Raw genomic sequence first — 12,193 nt, forward strand, 5'->3', positions numbered from 1 at the left:
AGAGAAGCAGGTAGTGTGAGGTACAGAGGGTGGGTGAGAGAAGCAGGTAGTGTGAGGTGCAGGGGGTGTGGAATAATGTGTAAGGGGCATTACACTGTGTGGCATAATGTGTAAGGGGCATTAGGGCATTACTATAAGGAGGGATAATACTCAAACTGTCTAGGGGGGGTGGGGGCACATTTGAAACATTTGTACTGGGAGCCAAATTGTGTATGAACGTCTCTGCGATTATTTTACCAAAATGCCATGGGGAAGGGGGGGGGGGGTCTGTAACTTTGTTGGCAGGGGGGAGCAAAATTTATAGTTACGCCACTGACCAAAATGAAGGCGCTTGTCCACAAATCACAGGGGCATGGCCGTGAGTCACTGGGCGTGGCCTCATGTCACTTCCCCAGTTTCTGTCACTCTGGGGGAGTGTCCATTTTTTTATTTTTTTACAAATCTACCCCAAAAGCCCTTTGATACATTTAGGTGATACTAAAATAATGTGATATGGTTGTGAAAACAAAACACCCATTTTCACATAATTTTTGTAAACAAAAGATTGATTTAAAGGCCCTATAGAGAGCAATGGCTGGCTATGTACAATGCGATGTTGTAGGAGTTGGGCATTAACGGAGATTAGCTTCTCCGTTAACCCTTTCTTACATATCTGGGATACTTAACTGTATTTGATTTACTTTATTTTTGTGCTTGCTAAATAGACCCCAACATTTCCTAGATATCAGCTGTAGACAAACTTTCAAGATACACAATAAAGCACAAAGTTTTATTCAGTTTACTTGTGTGAAGATCTATCCGGCTTCTAAATGGCAAATATTGAGTCTCTCAATTACTACTGTCAAAAACAGAGACTCATACATTATGAATAATGAAAAGATTATAGCGTTTATCAATGACAGGCACCAGTTATTTAACCGGATCTTGCAGCCTTGGATAAATGCTCAATCAATGCCTAGTTGATAAACTACAACTTAATCTCAAATCGACAATATCGCAAACATTTTCTGTATTGATGTTTTTAAGGATATTACCTCATAGTCTCGTCAGGTTACTTCTCTCCTCTCCCCCCGCTCTCTTCTCGCTTTCTCCTTGATCCATTGTCAGAGTTAATGAAAATATGAAAACTTCAAAAATGAAATATACCTTTATACCTTTTTACAATTTACATTTTTAGTAGTTTTGTTTTTCCAACAGAATTTTACATCTATCTTTGGAGTGGGCTTGATGACTGCCGAAAAGTGGTACAGAATGGGTCTTCGGACATTGGAAGATGTAAAGAATAACAAGGAACTGAAGTTAACCAGCATGCAGAAACATGGTAACCCATTTGTAATAATATTTCCATCCACTTTATTTTAGTAATAGATCTTTCTAGAGTAAAAGGGAACACGTGTGGTGAATCCCGTACATAACGTATTGCTATAATTAATTGTTATGCACTATATGGACAAAAGTATTTGGCCACACCTGTTAATTATTGAACTGAGGTGTTTCAAATAGACCCATTGCCACAGGTGTATAAAATCAAGCTTGCAGTCTCCATTTGCAAACATTAGTGATACAAAATGGGACTTCAAGCGTGGTACTGTGATAGGATGCCACCATTGCAATAAGACGGTTAGTGACATTTCATCCCTGCTGGATATTCCACGGTCAACTGCAAGTGATATTATTACAAAGTGGAAGCATTTAGGAACAACAGCAACTCAGCCACAAAGCAGAAGACCACGTAAAATCACAGAGCGGGGTCAGAGACTGCTAAGGCGCATGGTGCGTAAAAGTCAGAAACGCTCTGCTGATTCCATAGCAGAAGAGTTACATACTTCCACTGGCATTAATGTAAGAACAAAAAATGTGCAGCTGGAGCTTAATGGAATGGGTTTCCATGGCGAGCAGCTGCATGCAAACCTCTCATCACCAAGTCCAACGCCAAGCATCAGATGGAATGGTGTAAAGCACACAGACACTGGACTGTGGAGCAGTGGAAACGTGTTCTGTGTAGTGATGAATCACGCTTCTCTGTTTGGCAGTCAGATGGGCGAGTCTGGGTTTGGTAGATGCCGGGTGAACGTTACCTGCCTGACTGCATTGTTCCAACTGTGAAGTTTGGTGGAGGGGGGATAACGGTATGGGGCTGTTTTTCAGTGTTTGGGCTAGGCCCCTTATCTCCAGTGAAGGGCAATATTAATGCTTTAGCATACCAAGACATTTTAGGCAATGCTAGTCTTCCAACTCTGTGGCAACAGCTTGGTGAAGGCCCTTTTCTATTTTAACATGACTGTGCCCCAGTGCACAAAGCAGGGTCTATAAAGACATGGTTTAATGAATTCGGTGTAGAAGAACGTGACTGGCTTGCGCAGAGCTCTGACCTCAACCCCATCGAGCACCTTTGGGATGAACTGGAATGGAGACTGCGAGCCAGGCTTTCTCATCCAACATCAGTGCCTGACCTCATAAATGCTCTACAGAATGAATGGGCACAAATTCCCACAGAAATGCTTCAAAATCTTGTGGAAAGCCTTCCAAGAAGAGTGGAAGCTGTTATAGCAGCAAAAAGGGGGACCACCTCCATATTAAAGTATATGTATTGGAATACAATGTCATTACAGTCCCTGTTGGTGATACTAAAGCCCAATTGGCCTGATTCAGAGGTGGACGCAGTGTCGATGTTGCACGCTAGCGGTCAATGTTCTCAGTTTGCGCATATGTTCGAGTCGCACTGCCCATGTGTCTCGATGATTACCGCCAGGAGCCGCAGAACGAATCTGGATGCAGAGAGATGAAATTTCGGTGGGTGTTTCTGAATGGTAACAGGGTGGTGACTTTCCAGACGTGGACGTATCGTGGTCAGCAACTGTGTCTTTTACCACAGATGCACTGACACCAGCGGCCATGTTCAGATGGACAATCTGCTCGTCCATAGGGCTGGTGCAATGTTTGATGATGTCATCAATTGTATGTCTTAATACGCACAGTGGCAGATTAGCGCCGCAGCTGGCGGACATCTGTATGAATCCCATCGGTATTAGCATAAAGACGCAGTCATGGCTGCAATAGCATGCACCTCTGAAACAGGCCCAACAGTGGCGGACTGAGCCGGGGGGCAGGGTGCCATCTGCCCCCCGGGCTGGTACAATTGTGCAGCACTGGGGCCGCCAGCCGCCAGTAGAAGGGAGGGCACGGGTGGGCGGAGGGTTAGAGGCAGTGGCTCATTGACTGCTGCGCCCACTGCTGGAGCCGGCCTGGAGCCCACTCATGAGCTCCATCCTTCCGGCTCCTGCAGTGGGTAATGGGAGAGACCTCATGGCATCATGACGTCTCTCCCATTATGCAGAGCGGCCCGGCGCGATGTGAAAATTGAGGAGCAGATGGCGGTGGCAGGAGCAGGAGCCGGAGCAGGGATTCAGGTGGTTTTTAAATTTTTTTTTTATGTTTGTGTGTGTCTGGAGGGGGGCGCCACTACTGGGGTCTACTACTGGGGGGGAGGACTATTATTGGGGCACTGCATTGGGGGGGACTACTACTGGGGGCACTGCATCATGGAAGCGGGACTGCTACTGGGGGTACTGCATTATGGGGGGGACTACTACTGGGGGCACTGCATCGGAAGAGGGACTACTACTGGGATCTATTACTGGGGGAGGACTGCTACTGGGGGCACTACATAGGGGGGGACTACTACTGGGGGCACTAGATAAAGGGCACTACTGGGGGTACTGCATCGGGGCGGCACTACTGGGGTCTACTACTGGGGGGAGGGCTACTACTGGAGGCACTGCATAGAGGGGGACTACTACTGGGGGTACTATATAAAGGGCACTACTGGGGGTACTGCATAGGGGGACTACTACTGGGGGCACTATATAAGGGGCTTACTACTGGGGGCACTACACAGGTGGGACCACTGCTGGCCCTGGGGCTCTGCGTTAGGGGATCACTACTGGTGGCCTGCATAAGGGGGACAACTACTGGGAGCACTGTATAAGGGGCACTACTGGGGGTCTGCATAAGGGGACCACTCCTGGGGACACTGTATAAGGGGCACTGCATAGGGGGGATCACTACTGGGTGCCTGCATAAGAAGGGGCACTGCATAGGGGGATCACTACTGGGGGGCTGCATAAGAAAGGGCACTACTGGGGGCCTGCATAGGGGGGACCACTACAAGGGACACTGTATAAGGGACACTGCATAGGGGGGATCACTACTAGGGGTCTGCATAAGAAGGGGCACTACTGGGGGCCTGCATATGGGGGACCACTACAGGGGACACTGTATAAGGGGCACTGCATAGGGGGGATCACTACTGGGTGCCTGCATATGAAGGGGCACTACTGGGGGCCTGCATAGGGGGGACCATTACAGGGGGCACTGTATAGGGGGCACTGCATAGGGGGAATCACTACTGAGGGCCTGGATAAGGGGGACCACTACTGGGGGCACTGTATAAGGGGAACTAATGGGGGACCACTACTGGGGGTATTGTAAAAGGGTCACTACTGGGGGCCTGCATAAGGGGGACCACTACTGGGGGCACTGCATTGGGGGAACTGTACAAGGGGCACTGCATTAAGGCGCATATGGTAAGAAATATTCCCAGAGTGACGTGTGTATGTATATATATTATATATATAAAAAATAAAATATTGGTGTGTATCCACAGTCTCCTTAAATGTTTTTCCTGCTTTATTTCTTCCTTTCCTTCCTTTATGTGCTCCCCAGAACCTATTTTGCCATTTGGAGTTCTGGCCTTTGCTTGCCAATTAGGTGCAGCCAAAAAGATGAAGCAAGGTTGAAATAAATTTAGTGTAAGGATATACATGTGCACTGCGCATCCTTAACTAAACTGAATCTGGAGATGGCATTACCCTATTGGGTCAAGCTCCTAAATGATGGTAGTAAAGCCTGGGCCACTTGCTTGTGTTTGCCCCCCTGGCTGAAAGTTGCCAGCCAGCCCCCGAGGCCCAATGTGAATTAGGCGCACTAACAGCATCTGTAAGTTGACTACTTTGATTCCTTGCGCCTGATTCTGAGCCAGACACAATTAGAAATGGGGACAGATCTCATGGATTTCATAGGTCATAGGAACAAATTGGTGACTCAGCATGCACTGGATCAGGCATATGTGCAGGGATGGAGATGGCTCGTGCGTACAGATGTGGTACATCGATGGATGGATCAGTTTTACGTGAAATGGGCGATTCTGGGTGGTGAACTGTTCCGTCTCGCGGGGCGCCATGGGAGTGTTGCCATCTTCCTTGCTAGAGTGTAGCATGCGGTGTGGATGGGACAACTGTTTCAAACGGATCTGGGGTGGGTGCAAGTCCATAAACTAAAGATGGCATCTGCGGATAGAATAACAGTGGGTGTGATGGGCTTCCACATGCAGTCGCACAGATCTCCAGTATACACAGGAGGATGTCGCGGATAAATGGAAAAGTGGCCGCGGATGCGTCCAACTCAAAATCGGGACCATTATATTTAGTGACAAATATATATAAATAAGCCATAAATGCATCTCGTATGACTGTATATTCCCTTAAATGTTGGTACAGAGTTAAACTCAAACAATGTATAACTTTGTGTAAAATTATGAACGTGAAAGTTGCGATCTCTTGACGGAACATTTAGAAATACACTTCCACCCCTGCAGACAGCTCCATGCTGTGCCTTTCAATAACCTCTACTTGAAAGACTCAACATAAAGCTGCTTAAACAGCTTATGGACTATATATAAGCGCCTGTGTAATTTTAAAAACATTAAAGTGTACCTGTCATGCATGGCTACAAATTCACACATCCATCACTATGTCAGACTAAATAAATATATATGCAATTTAATCCACTTGTACCAGATCTAATCACATGCGATGCTTCCGTTTCCTCTGCCTCTGGAGAGAACTTGTGAGATGATTGTTGGTTGTCAGGTCTGCCTTCACTTCCCTTTGTACAGCCCCTGTAAGTTAAGCAGAATGCAGCAGTGGGAAGACGTTATCAGCACTGAGGCACACAGCAGGCGGGTGCTTCCCTGATTTTGGTGACTGTACATTATCACAGCCCCTATAGAAGCCTATCACCGATATCAGCTGCGCTATGCCCTTTCCAAACAGCTCCAATACTCTAAATTGCTACAGTCCCCCCACAACTGCTGTTGTTAGAGGATTGGCTGTAAAGTTTTGTTTCATATAAGGGCTCCATAATGTTACTGGATTCTTCTGCAGCTCATTGATAATAAAGAACTGATTGATATGTTATAAATTCTATTTAACAGAAAATGACATGGTATGATATAAATTATTTTTATTATTGTAACCCTAAGATCAGGGGTGTAACTAGGTATTTGAAGGCCCCATAGCAAACTTTGTAAGGTCCCCTATGTAGCACCCAATGGTGAAAAATGTATATAACACATGTAACTTTGACAAGGAAGATGGGCCTCCCTCAGCTCTGGGCCCCATAGCAGCTGCACCCCTTGCACCTATGGTAGTTACTCCCATGCCTGTGATTACTGACTCTGGGCCTGATGTATGGATCGCAGTTTCAAAAATATGCTAATGCCTTCCAAAGCTTAGCTGAGCATAGGGACATCCAGGGCTTCCGTCTCATAGCCGTCTGACGACGTGCAACAGTGCAAACATCGGTAACATCTGCGCACATCGGCCAGTCACGCAGCATGTACGACAAGTTTGACCAGCTGCAAACACTGCGGCTCTCCTGACACGCAGAGGACTCTCATGCTGCGAAGGAGATCACAATGTCTAATTTATGCACGTCCACGAAACAGCGTTTAAACGTTCAGACACTGATGCGTTTATTTTAACCACCCCCGTAACCACCCAAAAAGCTGACTACCTGTCACTCACTTTGCAAGGAGATCCTCTGTGCAAGTGCAATCGCAAACAAATCCCTGCATGTGCGCAGTGCGGCTTACACGAATGCGCAATGGCAAACAATCTCTGGATCTGCGTAAATATCGGCATTGAGATATCTCTGAATCAGGCCCTCTATTTTTAGCTATCATATATTGTTTTAATGCTACAGTACTTCCATAAACAAGAGAACAAACTAATAACTTAAACTGAATATATAAATGGTAAATACCAAGTGTGGGAGAAGAGAGGAGAAGTCTTAATACTAAGAGGGCAATTAGCATTGATAACCGCAAGGTGCCGGCATTCCGCCCATTTCACCAGCACCTCGCAACCACTAGCATTCCACCATGTCATCGCACCCTGTAGATTTTGGGCTACCATAATAAGCAATGATGTGCAGCAGGACATAGGCACCAAATGAATTGCCTCCTCAGGGGCAGAATCATGCTTTTGCATTGTCTGTTGATGCTTTTTAACACATAAAAAGAACGGGATGCAGTTTATAGACTAAATGCCGCCGGTCTATATCCCGACATAAGAAGCTCAACGGGGGACTTCAGATAGGTGTCAAAATACTGACACCTATCTGAATCCCGCCGCCGGAACGCCAAAGGACGACAGCCCGAATGAGGTAAGTCCAGGACATCCTTAGCGTTAGCTGCGGGGGGGGGGGGGGGTGGGTTCAGTTTAGGGAGTGTAGCAGGGTTAGGTTTTGGAGGGGAAGGTTAAGGTTAGGCACCCCTACGGGGGAGGGTTAGGATTAAGCACCTCTGGGGGTAGGTTAGGGTTAGGCACCAGCCCGGGAGGGTTAGGTTTAGGGAGCGGGAAGAGGGGGTTAGGTTTAGGCACTCCCGGGGGGGACTTGGGTTAGGCACCACCCTGGGAGTTTTAGGGTTAGGCACCCCTAAGGGAGGTTTAGGGTTAGGGGGGGAGAGGGGAGGGTTAGGGGGGGAGAGGGGAGGGTTAGGGTTCTTACCAGCTGGCATCGGGATCTCCTGCTGTCAGGCTTCTTGTGTCAGGATTTGAACCGGTGGCTAAATACATACTGATTCCAGAAGAACTGTGAACATTTTTCAGTGTACTTTAGTCAAAGTGCTGTTCTGAGTAAACCTGCGTCACACGCTCAACAACTTCACAGTAGATGTCTAGACATTTCAGAGCAGAGAGACCTCTTGTGTGTTCCCTAATAGCTGAATTGAATGGCAGGGTTGCAGTCAACAGAAAATTTGCAGGCAAACTGCAACTTTAGAAGCAATTATTGGATTAGAAGCCATTACTGGATTATAAACATAACATTAGGGACCTCTCGGCTGAACATTACAAGCAACATCACCCTATCGATTAGCTGTTGTTAAGGGAACATTTCTACAATGGGCCATAACAAGCTCTTAGTATAAGTCTGAGACTTATATGAGTTTAGTTGGCAAGAAATATACACTGGCCAGTATTTGCGAATTGCACAGCATTAACCAGCTCTTAAAGCAGCTTCCTTATTATCACTTCTTGTACAGTACACACTGTTTGAAATCATACAATAATGCTCGATAAACTCTGAGGGTCAGAAACTTTGACTACACCTATATATAAGCTGCCTTTCCCATAAAGCTACAGTATAGGGTGAATTGCCCAATGAATGAATGGTAATTCTCTTGAGTAAGATGATGGTGTATGTAGGAAATACAACATAAAAACAACTTTGACGGCGGGATGCATGACGAACACCTCAAAGGACCGCTCTCTCTCGGTAAGCCTATAGGCTTCTGTAGCGTAACGCCAATCAGGAGATGGTGTTACCCACCACAACCAAGCCCTGCAGTGCATTGCATTCTGGGGCTTGATGCATATGAGAAATTGGGTCAGACTCGCATTTTGGGGGTTTGACCCCATTTATACCTTTGCTGCATCCCGCCCTGAGACATGTAGCAGCATCATTACGTTGTCTACCTTTAAAATATTCTTTTGGTTGAAAGACTGAAGTAATAGTTATAATTTTGCAACCAAAAAGTAGGAGGGGTGCAGAATTTAACAGTGATTTAACGCACAAGGCCAGCAAAAACCTGTTTTAGTGCATTAATCCTTAAAGTGTCATCGACTGGTAATGGTCATTCACTTGCTGAATCATCCTACATACTTATCGGAGCCTAAATGCTGCCAGGATTTCAATTGGACAGTAAGCAGGTCAGGCAGCAAACAGTTTTAGTCAAAAGAACAACCAGAGGTCAGAAACAGGAGTAGAATAATATGACTGTATCCTGGAGCTGGGAAACACCCATGAAGTTGAAGCTAGCAATGGCAATAAGGCTCAGTTCTGCTTATATTATACAGTGTAATGAATTCGGAGTCTGATCATACAATCGTCCAGGACTCAGTGTTTGCAGGTGGAGGGTCATTGCAAATGAGCCACCACATTCTAATACCTACACATTTTTATCAAATAAAAAAGGGCTGGAAAGACACCATAGGAAACACTACTGGCTGGAAAGACACTGTAGGAAACACTCTTGGCTGGAATGACACTGTAGGAAACACTTTTGGCTAGAAAGACAACATAGGAAACACAACTGGCTGGAAAGACACTGTAGGAAACACTCTTGGCTGGAAAGACACTGTAGGAAACACTTTTGGATGGAAAAACAATGTAGGAAACACTATTGGATGGAAAGTCACCATAGGAAACACTATTGGCTGGAAAGATACCATAGGAAACACTATTGGCTGGAAAAACTTATTAGGAAACACTATTGGCTGGAAAGACACTGTAGGAAACACTATTGGCTGGAAAGACACCATAGGAAAGACTATTGGATGGAAAGACACATTAGGAAAGACTATTGGCTGGAAAGACACCATAGGAAAGACTATTGGCTGAAAAGACACCATCGGAAACACTATTGGTTGGAAAGACACCATAGGAAAGACTATTGGATGGAAAGACACCATAGTAAACACTATTGGCTGAAGAGACACCATAGGAAACACTGTTGGCTGAAAAGACACTGTACTGTATGAAACACTATTGGCTGGACAGACACCATTGAAAACACTTTTGACTGGTCAGACACCATTGGAAACACTATTGGCTGGAAAGGCACAATAGGAAACACTGGGCTCATTTAAATTTAACACAAATTGAATAGCACCGGGAAGGAGCTCCCAGTGCTATTCAATTCAGCGCGCTGTTAAGCTCGATTGATGGATTTCTTCTCGCACCCCTCTTGGGGTGTGAGCAGAAATACGACAAAGCAGCTGGCGAGATGCCGTTTTCTGCCGCTGGTGCGGCTGAATTGAATAGCTTCAAGAGTTCCTTCCCGGCGCTATTCAATTCGCATTAAATTGAATTGAGGGCCTGATTCAGACCTGGTCGTAAGGATGCGTTTGCAAATAGCCAGCTGATGTTTTCAATCTTTTTACTGTAGATCATTCAATCCATAACCATTACGGCCCTGGTTTGAGCATCTTCAATAATGCCCCATCTATCTGTCACAAACCCCATTATCAGAAATACTGCAAGTTTTAATAAGTTCTTGAATATTTACATAATTTATGGAAGTTGTTCAAAACAGATTTTATATTACGTTAAGTAATGTATTATAATTGTACATTTGGATGAATTTTAACATGTACTGTATACTTGCATACGTTCACAGCAATATGTATTATTGACTTGCAGGGATACTTTACTATGAGGACATGGCTGACTGTGTATCAAAGAAAGAAGCAGATGCCATTGAGAACCTTGTAAAGAATATTATTTGGGGATTTGTACCAGATGCCGTTGTCACCATCACTGGCGGGTTCAGAAGGTACTTTTATGCTGATAAGTTTTGCTTTGCAATCAAAACGCAGATATTTCTAGATACTGGCAGCAATGAATTCATTTTCTCCATGTGCTGCAGATGAGCAGATGTTTCATAACAATAGCCAACATTTGTTGAATGTCATTCTAGAACACATAAAACCATGTTTAGGTTATTTTCAAGTCCTGGATACAGTGTTTGTCTATTCCATTTGAAAGGACATTATACACATATACAGTATATATGTGTGTGTGCGTATTATATATTATGTTTCAGTTTTACTATTGTAAAAAACATTTGTCAGGGCCCTTTTTAATAATATAACTGAAAAGCTGACATATTATTCTGTAGGTGGTTCTCCATCTTATTTTGTGGAACTTCAAGAGTGCTGCAAATGATCAGCTACTACATTATCTATTTATGCTGAAGGCACCAAGGCTAATCGGACTTACTATTGGGATACCATCACAACAATGTCCATTACATAATTGGGCAAACCGCCCATGCATTGCTACCAAAACAGACCGCAATAAATAAATGTTCTCTCCAGCCTCGTCCACCCTATATCTCTACAGCATCATGCCCCTGTTTCTCTCAAGCCCTATCCCTCAATGTTCTCTCTCCCATGTCTCTTTAGCCTAATGCCCAGCTTGTGTCTCTACAGCCAAATCCCTCAATGTTCTCTCCAGTCTCATCCCCTCATGTCCACTTTGTCTCTCCAGCCTCATCCACCCTGTGTCCCTCCCCACCTCATCCCCCTGTCTCTCCAGCCATGAATGTGCTTCTCCAGCCTTATTCCCCATGTTTCCCTCTAGCCTCATGGCTTCTCCTCTGTCTTTCCAGCCTCATGCTCAGCTGTGTCTTTTCAGACTCATTACTCCCCTGTGTCTCTACAGCCTCATGCCCATGTCTTTCCAGCTTCATTGCCCTGTGTCCCACCCCACCTCATCCCCCTGTTTCTCTCCAGCCTCATGCTGTTCTCGAGCCTCATTGCCCCATGTGTCTCTCAACCTCATGACCCTCTGTGTCTTTCCAGTAGCATGCTCATAGATGTCTCTCATACCTCATGACTCCCATTGTGTATCCAGCTTCATGCCCCATGTCTCTCCAGCCTCATGCCTCCATGTGCTTCTCTAGCCTCATTCCTCATGTATCTTTCTAGCATCATGAATCTCTTGTGTCTCTCCAGCCTCATGCTTGTCTGTGTCTCTCTAGTCTTGTACCCCCTTATCTCTACTGCATCATGCCCCTGTGTCTCTCCAGTCTCATTCCCCCTGTGTCCCCCCCACATCATTACCCTGTGTCTCTCCAACCTTATGCCCTCATGTGTTTCTCCAGCCTCATTCCCATTTGTGTCTTTCGAGCCTCAAGACCCCCCTGTGTTTCTCCAGTCTCATTCCTGCCTGTGTCTTTCCAGCGTAATGCTTGCCTGTTTTTCCTGCCTCACAACTTCCTTGAATCTCTCCAGCCTCATGGCCCCTGTGCCTCATCTTTTCTATGCCCCCCACCTAATTCTCCTCT

General features: G+C 45.6%; 1 protein-coding gene across 4 annotated transcripts in view; it reads left to right on the plus strand.

The window, feature by feature from the left end:
• DNTT (DNA nucleotidylexotransferase) overlaps window positions 1-12,193 on the plus strand; it is a 473,464-nt gene that overhangs the window by 166,665 nt on the left and 294,606 nt on the right. For all 4 annotated transcript variants that reach the window (XM_088477001.1, XM_088477002.1, XM_088477000.1 and 1 more), the window contains 2 exons: window positions 1,198-1,321; window positions 10,546-10,678. In XM_088477001.1, coding sequence (XP_088333127.1) covers window positions 1,198-1,321; window positions 10,546-10,678 — 257 coding nt within the window. The remainder of the gene's footprint in view (window positions 1-1,197; window positions 1,322-10,545; window positions 10,679-12,193) is intronic.

This window comes from Taudactylus pleione, unplaced genomic scaffold (assembly GCF_031769625.1).
Source record: "Taudactylus pleione unplaced genomic scaffold, aTauple2 ptg000198l, whole genome shotgun sequence".
Classification (NCBI taxonomy): Eukaryota; Metazoa; Chordata; class Amphibia; order Anura; family Myobatrachidae; genus Taudactylus; species Taudactylus pleione.